The 15,743-nt window shown below is 38.7% G+C and overlaps 1 protein-coding gene across 12 annotated transcripts in view; it reads right to left on the bottom strand.

The window, feature by feature from the left end:
• Positions 1–15,743, bottom strand: part of USP54 (ubiquitin specific peptidase 54) — a 78,166-nt gene that overhangs the window by 48,897 nt on the left and 13,526 nt on the right. For all 12 annotated transcript variants that reach the window (XM_052641377.1, XM_052641379.1, XM_052641384.1 and 9 more), the window contains exons 2-3: positions 11,143–11,998; positions 8,659–8,751 (exon numbers count right to left, since the gene is read on the bottom strand). In XM_052641377.1, coding sequence (XP_052497337.1) covers positions 8,659–8,751; positions 11,143–11,289 — 240 coding nt within the window. In that variant the 5' untranslated portion in view covers positions 11,290–11,998. The remainder of the gene's footprint in view (positions 1–8,658; positions 8,752–11,142; positions 11,999–15,743) is intronic.

Raw genomic sequence — 15,743 nt, 5'->3', positions numbered from 1 at the left:
TATCCAAGTTATGTCAATCGTTAAATTAACTCAGAAACCTTAGGGATAGACTAATACAACTTTAAAACTAAGAAAAGTTAGGGACTTCTCCAATGGTCCAGCGGTTAAGAATCTGTGCTTCCACAGTAGGGGGCACAGGTTCCATCCCTGGTCAGGGATCTTGCATGCAATGTATGCAGTGTGGCCAAAAAGTTAAAAAAAAAAAAAAAAGACTAAGAAAGGTTAACCGAAAGATCACAAAAATAGTCATATTCCACGAATAGGCAAAACAATGAAGTTCAACTTAGACACTGCCTTAGACATAAGGACCTTCCTTATGTGAGGGCTGTTTGTTACGAGCTAAAATTTCTGGGTAACATACCAGAAATCTAATTTCCTGGTTTACATAGTCAGTCCAGGATAATGGGTTTATTGTTTTCTGATAGTGGCAATGACTACAAGACAATGAAGAACTTTCGATTCTTAAAATCTACAGAAAAAACAAACAAACAAAAATGACCAGACTGTAATTCCTTACACCACTTTACTCCCTATGTGTAAGTTTCAGTCCCCAGTATAGGAACAGCTACATGGTACAAAATCAAAAAATATTGAGATTTGTTCCCTTAACCCTCAAATTTCCTCCCAGTTAACAAGTGAGCAATCAGCAGAACATAGACTTTACTGCTCCTTCACAATAGTCTTACTGCTCTACAGATACAGACTTACACATTCCAGGACACCTTAGTAGACAAAAACCTATTTCCTCCATCCCTACCTCCATCATCACCACCTCTCCGACGCTTTTAGGCCTTATACTAAGTCTTAAAAAAAAAAAAAAATTCACTAATTGAGAAGATTTATTGGATTTAATCAATCAATGCAGCATTCTTCTTTGCCTATAACAAAAAACACTCTGTCCTACATCCTGGCACTGCAAAGCCTCTAGTACAATCCCTGGAAGGAGAACAAAATCTTTGTGGCATACTAAGTACAGAGGACGGATTTCCTCCTCTGCATAGAGATAAATAAATAAACCAACACTAAAGTAAAGTCATACCCTGGGGGCCAGGGTGTACGAGCAGATTTGATCTGAGTAAGAGCTCTGGGCTATAGGCATGACAACGGTTTAGGTCAGTAATACTAGATGGGAGTAAATTTGGTGTTTTAGAAGGGACAGGGTAATTAGCACACAAGTCCCTTCTATTTGCTAAATCAGAGTTGAAAGAAATCCTGGTTCAAAGTAAGAAGAAAGACTAACAAATTCTTCATTAATAATTTGCATGGAAGATTTTGGGGCTGCAATTACTTTAGGGACTTAATGTTAAGTAACACAGAAAAAAAAAGCCAACAGTATATTTTACAGGACCAAAAGAAATGGACCATCAAAACTAGTCCCTTTCTGTGGTTTTGTGTACAAACCACCAAAAAGTACTGGACACAACATATTCTACTGTACCAGTGAAGGTTATAAGACAGGATTATTGACAGATGTTCACAGACCAAAAGAAAAAACAAAATAAAGACATGATCCAAATGTATCCACATAAGGCCAATAGTAAATGTATATTTAAGGTGCTAGGTAAAAAAACAACTGGAGAAAGAGCAGGGATACATATCTTTCAGCCAGACTTGGAAAGGTAAATCCTTCATCCAAACATCATATTAAGAGAAAGTTGCCTAACTTCTGACTCCTCTAGGAACATGTTTGTTTCTTTTTGCCCTTAACAGTAGGTTCTAGAGATTAGCAATTATGCTCTAACATAAAGAATTCTGACTTTATAGAATTGGCAAGTTTTACAGACTATTTCAAATTCAGGGATTCTGGAGTCTCTTGTTTAAAAAAAAAATCTAAGAAATAAGAATTTTATGTATAAAACTTAGCACTAAAGAATGCAAACAAGTCATGAAGTATCAGCAAAAAGGAATTCTTACTGGCCTCATCAAATATTCCCTTAATTTTTTAAATAGAAAAATATTTACAATTATACTCACAGAGAAAAAAATATAGAATTATGCCCAAACTAGTCACCTCAAAGTTAACATGTAACTTAACCACAGGATACCATATAACTGCTATGCTGACAGAACCCTAGCCTTTCACTCTTTCACCAGCTGACCTTTACCATCACTGACTCCCCTCCCTGTCACCACCTCAACCCCTGCACATCTCACTCTTCCCTTACTAAATAAGGCATGAAGGCTTAGATTAGTGGACCTACTAAAAAAAGTATGAGGCTAAATGTCACAATATGAAAATCTGTTAAACAGGACAAAGTGAGAGAGAATATAAGACAGAAAAGAAAAAGGCAATACCCAAACTCCGTAACAAAAACACCAAGAACTACTAAAAGACTCAGGCTTCCCTAGTGGCTCAGATAGTAACACATCTGCCCGCAATGAGGGAGACCTGAGTTTGATCCCTAGGTTGGGAAGATCACCTAGAGGAAGGCATGGCAACTAAAAGACTATATGAACCCAGAAAAGCTGTGCTTATATTAAGGTCCAGGCACTGAGCATAACACCAAGAGAGAAGAAACCCACTCAGCCATGCCAAACATTGTTAAGTCAATCACAGATCTGCATAGGGAGAATATTTTTAAAACTTTGTAAAGAAGATAAATTCTTAAAAGAGTTCTGACAGGTAGATGTGGTTTGATTCAAAAGGGATGTGTTATTGTTTTACCTATCTTTATGCTATTGTTTGGGGTGACAAGGGAGCCAGGCAGAGTGAATGACGTCCTCTATGCGTATCTAAGAAGCAGGCATACTATGTGCACTATCTACTGTCATAGCTGAAACACAGTCTTGGGAAGGAGAGCAAGGGAAAAGGAAGTGAGAAATTAGTGTTTTACACGTCTATAATCTTGCCTTTTAAAGTGATTTAACAGACAACTGGAAGCCTGCTCCAGGGTTATAAGAAGGGAGTAACTTCAAAATATCACTCCAGGGTAGTCTTAGGTTCAAACAAAGAGGAAGATATTAGAGATTGAAAGGCAATATAAGGATGGGGGGGGTACTCTTTTTACTGAAATGGTGGGCAAAAAGACTTATTACTAGAAATATCATAGACCAGAGAGGAGGCATAAAGCGAAATGACGACCCCTGTGAGGGAATACAGACTATTTTGTTTCCCTCTTTATACTTTAGGCTTTCTAGATTGCAGAAACATGATGCGTATATGCAACCAAAGAATAATAAATAAATGCCCATGTGCTTACCACACAACTTAAAAAATGGAAAAATTGAGTTTGAGACTCCCCAGGTGATTATATCCTCCCCATTCCACCTTCCAGAGGTAACCATTATCCCAAATTTTGTGAAAATCATTCCTTTTTTCTCTACAGTTTTATCATATGTATGTATCCCTGAACAATATGTTATTTAGTTCTGCCTGTTTTTGTTTTGTATATAAATGGAATCATAGTTTAGCAGTCTTCAGTGACTTGCTTTTTTCATTCAATGGGATTGCATCTCTACTGCTCTTAGAGATGATAGAAAACCAATCATCTTAGGAAACCAATGGGATTACATCCCAATAAACCTACCGAAAATATATGTAATTTATCTACCAAATATCATAGCCTACTGCTGCCGCTGCTAAGTCGCTTCAGTCATGTCCGACTCTGTGTGATCCCATAGATGGCAGCCCACCAGGCTCCCCCATCCCTAGGATTCTCCAGGCAAGAACACTGGAGTGGGTTGCATTTCCTTCTTCAGTGCATAAAACTGAAAAGGGAAAGTGAAGTTGCTCAGTTGTGTCCGACTCTTCACGACCCCATGGACTGTAGCCTACCAGGCTCCTCCGTCAATGGGATTTTCCAGGCAAGAATACTGGAGTGGGTTGCCTAGCCTACCTTAAACATGCTCAGAACATTTACATTAGCCTACAGTTGGGCAAAACAATCTAATACAAAGCCTACTTTACTGTAAAGTAAATACGTGATCTAATTTACTGAATACTGAAAATGAAAAATAGAATGGTTGTATGGGTACAGAATGGTTATAACTGTGTTGGTTGGTTTAACCTTATGATTGTGTGGCTGACAGAGAATGACTGACTGTGGCTGACTGACAGCTCATTATAGCTGCCCAGCAACACAAGAAAATATCATATCATGTATCACTAGCCCAAGAAAAAAATCAAAATGCAAAATAAGGTTTCCACTGAATGCATATCGCTTTCGTATCATCATAAAGTCAAAACAATCATAAGTCAAATCATCGTAAGTCAAGGACTGTCTGTAATGTTTCTGTGATTAATTTAAGTTGATATATGTAGCTGCCAACTATTCATTATCACTACTATATAGTATTTTACTCTGGGAATAAACTGTAATTTTTAATTCATTACACTATAGTTGGAATGGGTTGCTTCCATTTTTCGGTAATCATAGAAAAATACTACCTTAAATATCCTCTAAGATATCTTCTGGTATGTATGTACAGGAAGTTTTCTATAGGGAATATCTAGGAGTAGAATTACTGAGTAGTAGGATACCTGTTCGGAGAAGGCAATGGCACCCCACTCCAGTACACTTGCCTGGAAAATCCCATGGACAGAGGAGCCTGGTAGGCTGCAGTCCATGGGGTTGCCAAGAGTTGGACACGACTGAGCGATTTCACTTTCACTTTTCACTTTCATACATTGGAGAAGGAAATGGCAGCCCCCTCCAGTGTTCTTGCTTGGAGAATCCCAGGGACGGGGGAGCCTGGTGGGCTGCCGTCTATGGGGTCGCACAGAGTCAGACACAACTGAAGTGACTTAGCAGCAGCAGCAGGATACCTGTTCGGAGAAGGCAATGGCAGCCCACTCCAGTACTCTTGCCTGGAAAATCCCATGGATGGAGAGGCCTGGTAGGCTGCAGTCCATGGGGTAGCGAAGAGTCAGACACGACTGAGCGCCTTCACTTTCACTTTTCACTTCCACGCATTGAAGAAGGAAAAGGCAACCCACTCCAGGGTTCTTGCCTGGAGAATCCCAGGGACGGCGGACGGCTGAAGCGACTTAGCAGCAGCAGCAGCAGCAGGATACCTGTTACTTCAATTTTGTTTGACAAATGCAATGACAACTTGGTTTCCTAAACAGTGTATCAATTTATATTCCAATCAACAATGCACATAAATTCTCATTATTCTACCTTTTAGTTAACAATTTTACCCAACTTTTAAATTTCAACTACTCTGAAGGGTATGGTTTAATTAACATTTTTAGATTACTCAATGGATGTTGAGGCTAAAACTCCAATACTTTGGCCACCTGATGCGAAGAGATGACTCACTGGAAAAGACCCTGATGCTGGGGAAGATTGAGGGCAGGAGGAGAAGGGGACGACAGAGGATGAGATGGTTGCATGGCATCATTGACTCGATGGACATGGGTTTGGGTGGACTCCGGGAGTTGGTGATGGACAGGGAGGCCTGGCGTGCTGCAATTCATGGGGTTGCAAAGAGTCGGACACGACTGAGTGACTGAACTGAACTGACTGAGATTACTAAAGAGGGTAAGCCTCTTTCATATCCTTAAAAGTTAATGTCTTTCCCATTCTGAGAAATGTCTATTTATGTCTTCTGTTAGTTTTCCTGTTGACTCATTTTATGTTTTACTTATTCTTCATGGGAGTTCTCTAAATGCTATGCTAGATACCAATCCTTGTTGACTATATATAATAGAAACACTTTCTCACAATTTGTAGCCCTGTATATTTACTGTCTTTACAAAATCCTCTGATGAACAGAAGTTCTTGAATTTTCTACAGTAAAATATGTCAAACTCTTTAGCTTTGTATTTTTCATGACTTATTAAATCCTCTCTATCACTTAGGCCATGATACTCCCTCATAGTTTCTTCTAAAACTTAAAAACTAGAGCTTAATTATTTAACATTTATTTAGCACTGAGGGATTGAAAAGCATTTTAGGAAAAAAAATCAAGTTTTTAATCTTCCAAGAGAGCAAATTTGATAGCTCAGCTGGTAAAGAATCTGCCTTCAATGCAGGAGACGCCAGTTCGATTCCTGGGTTGGGAAGATCCCCTGGAGAAGGGATAGGCTACCCACTCCAGTATTCTGGCCTGGAGAATTCCATAGACTATATAGTCCATGGTGTCACAAAGAGGCAGACGCGACTGAGCAACTTTCACTTTACATAGCAAAACCATCAGTGAAGGAAAAGAAATCTAATGGACAGACCCGGCAATGATGTGATTGATGAGGAAAGCACCAGAATTCCAACACATCCTCAGAGCTGCTGCTGCCGCTGCTGCTAAGTCGCTTCAGTCGTGTCCAACTCTGTGCGACCCCAGAGATGGCAGCCCACCAGGCTCCCCCGTCCCTGGGATTCTCCAGGCAAGAACACTGGAGTGGGCTGCCATTTCCTTCTCCAACGCATGAAAGTAAAAAGTGAAAGTGAAGTTGTTCAGACATGTCTGACTCCTAGCGATCCCATGGACTCCAGCCTATCAGGCTCCTCTGTCCACGGGATTTTCCAGGCAAGAGTACTGGAGTGGGTTGCCACTGCCTCCTTAGAGCTAGAAAGTCCTAAATCATAATCTTTGATCCACTAAGCCCATTTACTTACCTATCATAAGCAACTGCTTCTCTGAAAAACTCCCAAGAAAACTCCCTTAGCCCTCTAGCTTGAAAAATTAGATGTCTCAGAAGGTGTCCCATAAAGTCTAGTGGTTGGTTTTCTTTATCTCTCTGACTTATATAATTGTATTGATTTATATTAAAGTAACAATTTGTCCCTCTGAAAAATGAAACATAAGACCGGGACAACCAATTCTCCAGAGTCCAGTCTGGGTCAGTGAAGAATATGGCACAGTCCTAACTAATCAAAGGCATGTCAGAGGGTCATGTAAGTGCCATCATCTCTTCCTGGTACAGATAGGAGTTTTCTATCTGTAGAAATTCTATCTGTAGGAGATTCTCCTACCAGGTATTTCCCCAGGATTCAGATATCCCTAGCAAGTAATTTGCCCTGTTTTTTTGGTTTTAATGTCATGAACCAGGCTTCCCTTGGATTTGATGGCCAAAGGATCACTATGTTTCTTGTCTATCTAAAATTAGATACTTAATGTCAATGTACCTTTCAGAAAATCAAGCCAAATGCTCTTTTGAATGGACTTCTGTCTGAATGGGTATAGTCAGAAATGTTACAACTTGTAAAAATCTGGTTTCATTAAAATTTAACATTTAAACTCCTCAATTAACCAATAATTTATTTTTTTGGTTTTTTTTTGCTGCACTAACAGGCACAGATGGAGAAGGCAATGGCATTCTACTCCAGTACTCTTGCCTGGAAAATCCCATGGATGGAGGAGCCTGGTGAGCTGCAGTCCATGGGGTCACTGGGAGTCAGACACGACTGAGCGACTTCACTTTCACTTTTCACCTTCATGCGTTGGAGAAGGAAATGGCAACCCACTCCAGTGTTCTTGCCTGGAGAATCCCAGGGACGGGGGAGCCTGGTGGGCTGCTGTCTATGGGGTCGTACAGAGTCGGACATGACTGAAGTGACTTAGCAGCAGTAGCAGCAAGAGGCACAGAGGATCTTAATTCCCCAACCAGAGATCAAACCCATGTCCCCTGTGGTGGAAACAAGTAATCTTAACCACTAGACTGCCAAGGAGGTCCTCAATGATTTATATTCTATATTTTGCTAAGCTATAATGGCTGCAAACAAAGAATTAGAAAAAAAAAAAGATATTTGTGACCCTAGTGGCAAAAAGTTCAGAAGTCTCAGTTATCTCTTTCCAGAGATATCAGCCTACCACGGACTAAAACTTCAAACTGATGTTGGCCAAAAAATTGTTTTGACTCAGCTGTTGCAAATTTAACTAGGAAATAATCCTGGAGTTTTTTGGTTATAATTCCTGTTTTCAGATATAAAAACAACTAAGTGAATAATGATCACAACCAAGCATCCTTGTGACAAACCAAGGATTCAGACTTCATGAGACTGAAAAACGACCCTAGAAGCTTCATCATCCAACCACAAATAATGCATTGTATATCTGGGCCAAGAAAACAGAGAGGATACATGTTGGAAAATTGATGGAGAATGGGCCTTTTATACATCCTAGTTCTTTCTCTTTAGCAATTTACCTAAAAATCTCTGAGTCAGAACTCTTTCACATTACACCATTTTATTTGCCTCTAAATGAATCCTCAGTTTCACTTTATTCAGAAATGAAAAAACTGGAGTCAGATGAAAATAGAACCAATATAAAGAATCTATTACATGTGATAATGGGAAATATTAGGGAATGCAAAAATGGGAAAATTTTAGTACTGGTTTTTCTTCATAGAAACAGTTTGTTGCTAAATTTAGCTTTTACAGACAACAGTTAATTCCATGAAAAACAGCTTGTTGTTTGTTTTTTCAAAGTGAAAATTTAGTATTAGCTTTTCAGATAAATACTCCAAGTCTAAGCACATGTAAATAGTACCCTATCACATTAAATAGAGTTGTATGGGCAAAAGGTTCAGAGAAACAGAATACCAAGTAGTATTTCTTTGAAGCAAGCAAAATTAATCATACTTATCCTTTGCACTAAACCATAGGCAGATAATGTAGCAACAAATTCTTTAGCATCAATCTGAATAATCAAACCACCTCAATATTGATCATTTGGCAACCTAATGACAGTGAGAAGAAACAAGTTTGAAGTATTTACCTTGAGAGCACAAAAGATGCAGGAATCTCCCATGCATTTGTGAGTTGTAAGCTGCCTAAAGCTACGTCGGAAGATGTCCAGGTGCCATAAAACCTGAGGAAAACGGAAGATACTTCATTACACTACAAAAACTCCCCATTTAAATCAAGAAGTCAAGCAAACATAGGTAATAATCACAGAAGACATCATTACTCTCAAGAGAAAAGTTCATTCTAATGTATCAAAAAAGTCCAAATAAAGTGAAGTATCCAATCAGAGGCACAGATGACCACATTATGGAAAAAACACTAATTCAAATATAAAGTAGATCACACAGAGAAAAACAATTATTTTTAACTTGTGACAAGATTATAACAGGCACTCCAAAACTATCAATGTCTTCAAGTATGACATATATCAAATGTGATCCTAAAGAGGTATTTTATGGGTTAAAAACTGCAGAATAAGGATTTATTTTAATGGTCCACACAAGAAAAGCAAAAATATTTAAAAACTTATTTAGAAGCTTGATTTTGTAGTGTGGAATTTTGTCTTTGTTAGATTTCTTCATTTTTGGACCTTTCTGAGAGAGGTGTGACCTCCTTAAGTCAACAGAATTTTAAAAAATAACAGTAAAATCAACAGTGATAAATCTGTTCATAGAATGCAACTTTGACAGAAAGTGACGAGAACAGCACTTTACTTTTATGGTATTTCTCTCAAAAACCCATAACCCCAGTTTAATCATGAGAATCACATCAAATTCCAATAATGGGACATCCTGCTAAATACTTGACTAGTACTATTCAAAACTGTCATGATTATCAAAACAAGGAAACTGTGAGAAACTATCACAGCCAAGAGGAGTGTGACAAGGAGATATGACAAGTAAATGCAGTATCTTGGATTGGATTCTGGAACACAGAAAGACACTATGTAAAAAACTTAGGAAATCTGAATAAACTTTGAACTTTAGTTAAAAAAGAAACAGTGTAATATATAGCATAAATGCCTTAGGAAGCTTCTCTTATCTGGAAAACATTTTAAAAGCATCATATTAAAAATAAAATAAAAGCATCATATCTGAAAAGGCACTACACTTTAGGTGTACCAGATAATAGACACCTCTGGGGCATCTTCACATTGATACTTAGGTATCTATAGGTATATATTTCCAACGTTTGTTGAAATATGCTACACTCCCAAATAAGTAACACCCTTTTATAATAAATGTAATGGGTTCAATACACCTGTGGTGAACATAGCTTTCATATCATAGAAGTTAGAATATTAGCTCATAGAAACAATTATGTTTAACTTGTAACAAGATTATAACAGGCACTCCAAAACCATCAATGTCTTCAAGTATACATATAGAAATATGTATATGTGGATAAATTATATGTTCTATAATTGAGTAGTGGCAATGAATGAACTAAGACTGCTAAATGTTAACCACTGTTGAGCCTGGTTGATGTGTGCATGAAAATTCGTAATACAAAATAAGTAAGTAAATAAGCTTGACAAGATTCTTGAACTACAAGTGAGAAAACTAAAATACTATTACCTGTATAAAGTCACAAGGCTAGTCTAAAGAAAGGCTAAAACTTGAACTCAGGTCTCCTAATTCTTAAGTCCAGTGCTTTTTATACCAAATACACTGTCATGTCTTTTTTTTTCCTCTCATAACAACTTATTTTCTCATATATCTGAGGTGTAAAGCTAATTAATACTTTACCCAAGCATAATTGTCTTAAGATTTACTCTTACTCTGAAGAGGAGAGAAAGGGGAAAGTTATCACTTGAAAGTTAGTCTGAGAGGGATGAATCTGTCACACTATGGCCCTGATTGGGCAGGACAGGAAGACAGACAGTAAGCACTGGGGTTTTGAGAAGGCTAAGCAAGACCAAAAGGGAAAATTCAGAGTAGAGAATCAGCTTAGGGGAATTTATTTTCTACCAGCTCTGTGCCAGCATATCTAATCAGATACTATAGGAGAGCTCAGAGGAAGGAGACAAAGAAGTGGGCAAAGACTGGACCCCAATCAGTGGGTGTGCTGAGAGCCTGAATATTATGAGACAAGAATAACATACCTGAAAATCTTTGACTTATGGAAAGAATTTTGCTTTCTAGACTGGAGGAAAGCAACCAGAGTGATGAGACACCTTAGTCTCAAATGGAAAAAAAAAGAAACAGTAGAGACTATTCAGGAACAAAGTCACTAAACAAGTAGTACGACCTAGTCCATGTACCTCCCTTTAGGCAAGCAAGTAGTAGTAGTTAGTTATTATTTCTATTATCATTATTAATCTCTTTTACCAATCAGGTAATTGAGACTCAAACAGATAAAGTGACTTGCCTATGATCACAGAGATGAACTTAAAAAATGATCTTAAGCTGCTGACCTCAAACAGAGACTATCAAGTATTAGATTTTAAAAAGTAATCAGAAATACAGCATCAGCAACTAGAAGTCGAAGTTCACCAAAAAGAAATTATCCTTACCTGCAACGCACTGTTGAGAAAGCAGCTGTTTTGTCCTGGCTCATTGCTGAGGCCTTTGCTGGGAGCTATAGAGGTTGAGCTTCGAGGCGCAAACATCCCCTGGACACTACCACGGCCCCCTGAAAAATAATTTCTCTTCCAAGACATTACTGTTCACATTTAGCCTGAAAACAAGAGAATATTTTGTATCTTTGGGGGAGTCCTTAGTCTTTGTTGAAGTCCTTAATATAAAGAGAATCCAGAATTTAACAAATTTATGTTGAAGGACTTTGAATTTACAATCTTTCAAACATCATATAGGTAGCTCAAGAAACTCAGGCATCCTTAGATCCACAAGCCAGAGCTGTCCTCAACTTGTTCCAAACAATGCCTAAAATTTAACATGGCACAGGACAAATTCAAACAGAGAAATCCTTAAGTATTGCTTCCTTCTATTTTTCTTGAACTGCCGCCATAAAATCCTGGTGAAGCGGCTGTAATCCTTAACTCCAACAGAATTCAGGATCAGGGTAGAGTGTGTTCTTTAGGCTTGTTTATAATGCTTCCTGCAGATTGAAGATTTTCCCAACTGGAAGGAGAGGCAGACAGACAACCAAGAATCCAGCACAACTCTCCTCGCCTTCTACTGCCCTGTCCCATTGTCCCATCATCCTCTGAAGTAAAAACCCAAGTTCTAAGCAATTGACATAGATTTCAGAAAGCTAAGAAGTTTGTCTGAAATACATGGAGTTTCTGCTGTTGTTGCTCTGCTGCTGTTCTTTAGTATGTCCCAAACATCTTCTATTATTCCATCCACCACTTCAGAAAATCTCCTCTCTTTTCCTCCGTGACCAGACTAGCCAGCTGTGCCAGAGAGCTTTAACAGAAAGAAAAATAAATAAATAATCAAAGCTTGCGTCACTTAATGACTCTACTAGCTTTGTGTTGTTCTGCCAAGATCAACGCTGCCTCACCTCACACTATAAACTTGAAACCTTGGCTAACAATACATAGCCCTCCCCCAACCAAAAAAATAAGCCCAACAACAACAAAAAGGAGAAACACTCAACAGGCAGGGGGAAAAGGTGTGAGCAGCCTTACTTTCATAGGAGACTTCTCTCAAATTTTCTAGGAGAAGAAAGTTGATCTGGACAAAAATAAAACTCCAATGTGAACTTTCCACAACCAGGCTAAGAAAAAAACTACCAAGTAAACACATACCAAACTGGGAAATTGAAACAGTTTCTTTTGGATGTTTTGAGTACAGAAAATTTTAAAGGTGTTTTACATGCCCAAGGCTATAAAAGCCTATTTAAAGGTGGGAGGGGCATGTTATCACTTTACTGAATAAAGATGTCCCATCCCAGAGAAACTTCATGGTGAGTAAACCATATGTCCTTAATATTCAGTCCAAAAAAAAAGAAATCTTCTTCTGCCCTGTTTGTTTGTATGTTACTTTTTTTTTTTTTTTTTTTTCCGCCAGAGATCAGAGAGATCATTTGGGTTACGTATCACTTAATCCTCAGATTATATCCAAGGCAGTCACCATTAGAGGCCATCCATTGACCAACAATAATCTTCAACTAAAATGCCAAAGAAGCAAGAGGCAAAAATTTCCTTGGAAGAAAATGCTTCTAATATTCACCTTTAAGTTTTCCTATAAGGCCGCCAGGTCCACATAAGGAAAAAATTAAGAATGTTAAATATTAAATTTGGTTTTAACAGTTGCCCAAGCTTCTCCTTTCCTTCTCACCATCATATGCATGACCTAAAAAACCAAAAATGCTATAACAGTTTCATCCTTCTCAGATCACCTAGCACTATCTATAGTGTGTTCAGTGGAAAAGCTGAGGCACAGGAACATTAAATGGTTGCACAAGAATGTTCTTTCCCTTCTCTAAATTCCCAGACTATTTATAATCTACAGGTCACAATTAAAGTATTTGATTATACATTATAGTGTCATGTTATTCTCTATTTGTTTTTATTACTCTTTGTTTTATATGGTGTCAGTCATATATCCTGACCATGACTGTATGAAATGGAATACTAGCTAGTATCAGACACGTGCTAAACAATACCAACATTCTTTATTCAGTCTTCATAACAGCCCAATCAGTAGGTATTAATAGTTCCATTTTACAGAAGCATAAAGGGAAGCTTAAAGATATTAACTTGCTCAAATCAAAGTTGGTAAGTGGGAGACACGACACAGAATTGTTTGACTACTTACTGTGACTTAATTATGCATTTTATTATACTATTCCAAAAGCTCCTAACACAGTGCTAGTCATAAGGAAGCGCTCAATAAATACTGCCTGATGATTAGCACACAGCACCAGGAAAGATCCCACATCTCCCACACAGACTACAAGACCCTCAACTCTCTACACACACCCTCATAACACACCCCACCGGAGGCCACTAAGCAATTTCCAACAAGCCATGCAGCATTCCTTCAGCTTAACTGCTGCAAAGGAATGACAAGGACCAAGCCTCCACTCTGCTCAAAGCCAAAAGAACTTGGCAGCAGCATCCACGTGAGGAGCTCACTGAAACTCAGCCTGCCCTATGATACACACCCGTGAGTTCACGGAGCCAAGGGGAAAAAGGCAGTAGCAGAAAAAGATTCTCAGGCTCTGAATGGCCTATGTAGGGTAAGGCAAAAAGCTCTCACACTTGAATTAGGTGTGTCAGAAACCAGAGGTGAGAGCCAAAAAGAACAAAGCCAAGAGGGGCAGTAACAAATGGTCCAAAGAAACACTGATGAAAAAATATTTCAGTTAAATCGCAGGTCTCACACCAAACAATATAATCCATCTACGAAACATACCTGAGAAAGTAAATAAAAGAATTCTACCCACAAAGCCCTAACTTTTGGGGGAGTGGGGGGTGCACTGTACAGCAGGCGGAATCTCAGTTCCTGGACCAGGGATGGACCCTGTGCTCGCCCACGCAGCCTTAACCACCAGACCACCAGGAAGTCTTGGATTTATCTAACAACCTTCTTTTTTTTTTTTTAAAGCAGTTTATGTGTTTTTATGATTTTTGTTTGCACTGGATCTTCGTGACTGTGCACGGGCTTTTCTCTAGTTGGGGCGAGCAGGGTCTACGCTCTAGGTGCAGCGCTGGAACTTCTCGCTGCAGAGGCTCCTCTCATTGCGGAGCACAGGCTTTAGGCACACGGGCTTCCATAGCTACAGCATGTGGGCTCAGCAGCTGAAGCACACAGGCTGGAGCTGCTCTGTGGCATGTGGAATCTTCCCGGACCAGGGATTGAACCCATGTGCCCTGGACTGACAGGCAGATTCCTATCCACTGTCTACAAGGGAAGTCCCTAACAACCAATTTTTAAAAGAAAAAGAACTTCCTAGGCAATATTGAAGTATTTTAGGGGTGAAAGGGCATAATGTCTGCAACTTACTCTGAAATGGTTCAGAAAAAAGACTTGTGTGTATGTGTGCATACTTAAATATACATGGAGAAAGAAGGAGAGAGAAAATCATAAACTGAAAACAGCAAAATGTTACCAATAAATAAATCTGGCTGAAGGATATATGGAAATTCTTTGTTCCATTTCATAGAAGTTGTTTATAAGTTTTTAATTATTTTGTTAAGTTGAAAAGGAACTGATATCTGCAAATAATAAAACAATTTAAAATTACATAAGAAAATATAAAAAATGTATAGCTATGTGGCCAAATTAGAAGGAAATAAGTGTTAAGTCACTTAGTCGTATCCGACTATCTGTGACCCCATGGACTATAGCCTACCAGGCTCCTCATCCATGGAATTCTCCAGGCAAGAATACTGCAGTGGATTGCTATTTCCTTCTCCAAAAAGGAAATAAGGCTGGAATACTATTTCTATGAAAAGAAGAGCCTGAAATACAATATAAGGTCAAGTTGTTGTAAGCAGTAAATGATGTAAAGTAATCATGATATTGGGGCTTCCCAGGTGGTGCAGTGGTGAAGAATCCGCTTGCCAGTGCAGGAGACATAAGAGACAAGGGTTCCATCCCTGGGTCAGGAAGATCCCCTGGAGCTGGAAATGACGACCCACTCCAGTATTCTTGCCTGGAAAATTCCACGGACAGAGGAGTCTGGTGGGTTGGAGTCCATGGGGTCCAAAGAGTTGGACATGACTGAGTAACTGAGCACACACACAACAATTATGATATTATTAAGAGGACTAGGACAAGACTTGCAGTTGGAAAATATGGGCTCAATTTCCACATTTTTATTACTTTCTGTAATCCCAAACAACGTAGCGGTCCTGAACTTTGTTTTCTGGGTCTATAAAACAGCTTTACAATATCTATTTCACACAATGACTGAGATTTAACATGATAGGTATGTCCAAGCAAGTTTTCAAAACAAATAAATTATGAGTGCCTAAAAATGGAGAAGCAAATTTCTGTTTGGGCACCTCAGGATACAAGAAAGTTGCAAGCCAACAGGAATAAGTCTTCTAATTGTACAAAAAGAAATGTAATAGGCCTCACGCAGAGCAAGGTACATATCAGTATTATTGAGCCATGTGCTTGAAGAAACATTTAAATTTTACAATTATTTTAAAAATACACAGATTAACGTGAAAAGGTAAACCATTCAGTCTGTTAC

This window comes from Budorcas taxicolor, chromosome 5, assembly GCF_023091745.1.
Source record: "Budorcas taxicolor isolate Tak-1 chromosome 5, Takin1.1, whole genome shotgun sequence".
Lineage (NCBI taxonomy): Eukaryota > Metazoa > Chordata > Mammalia > Artiodactyla > Bovidae > Budorcas > Budorcas taxicolor.
This window is presented reverse-complemented; position numbering and strand designations above follow the sequence as displayed.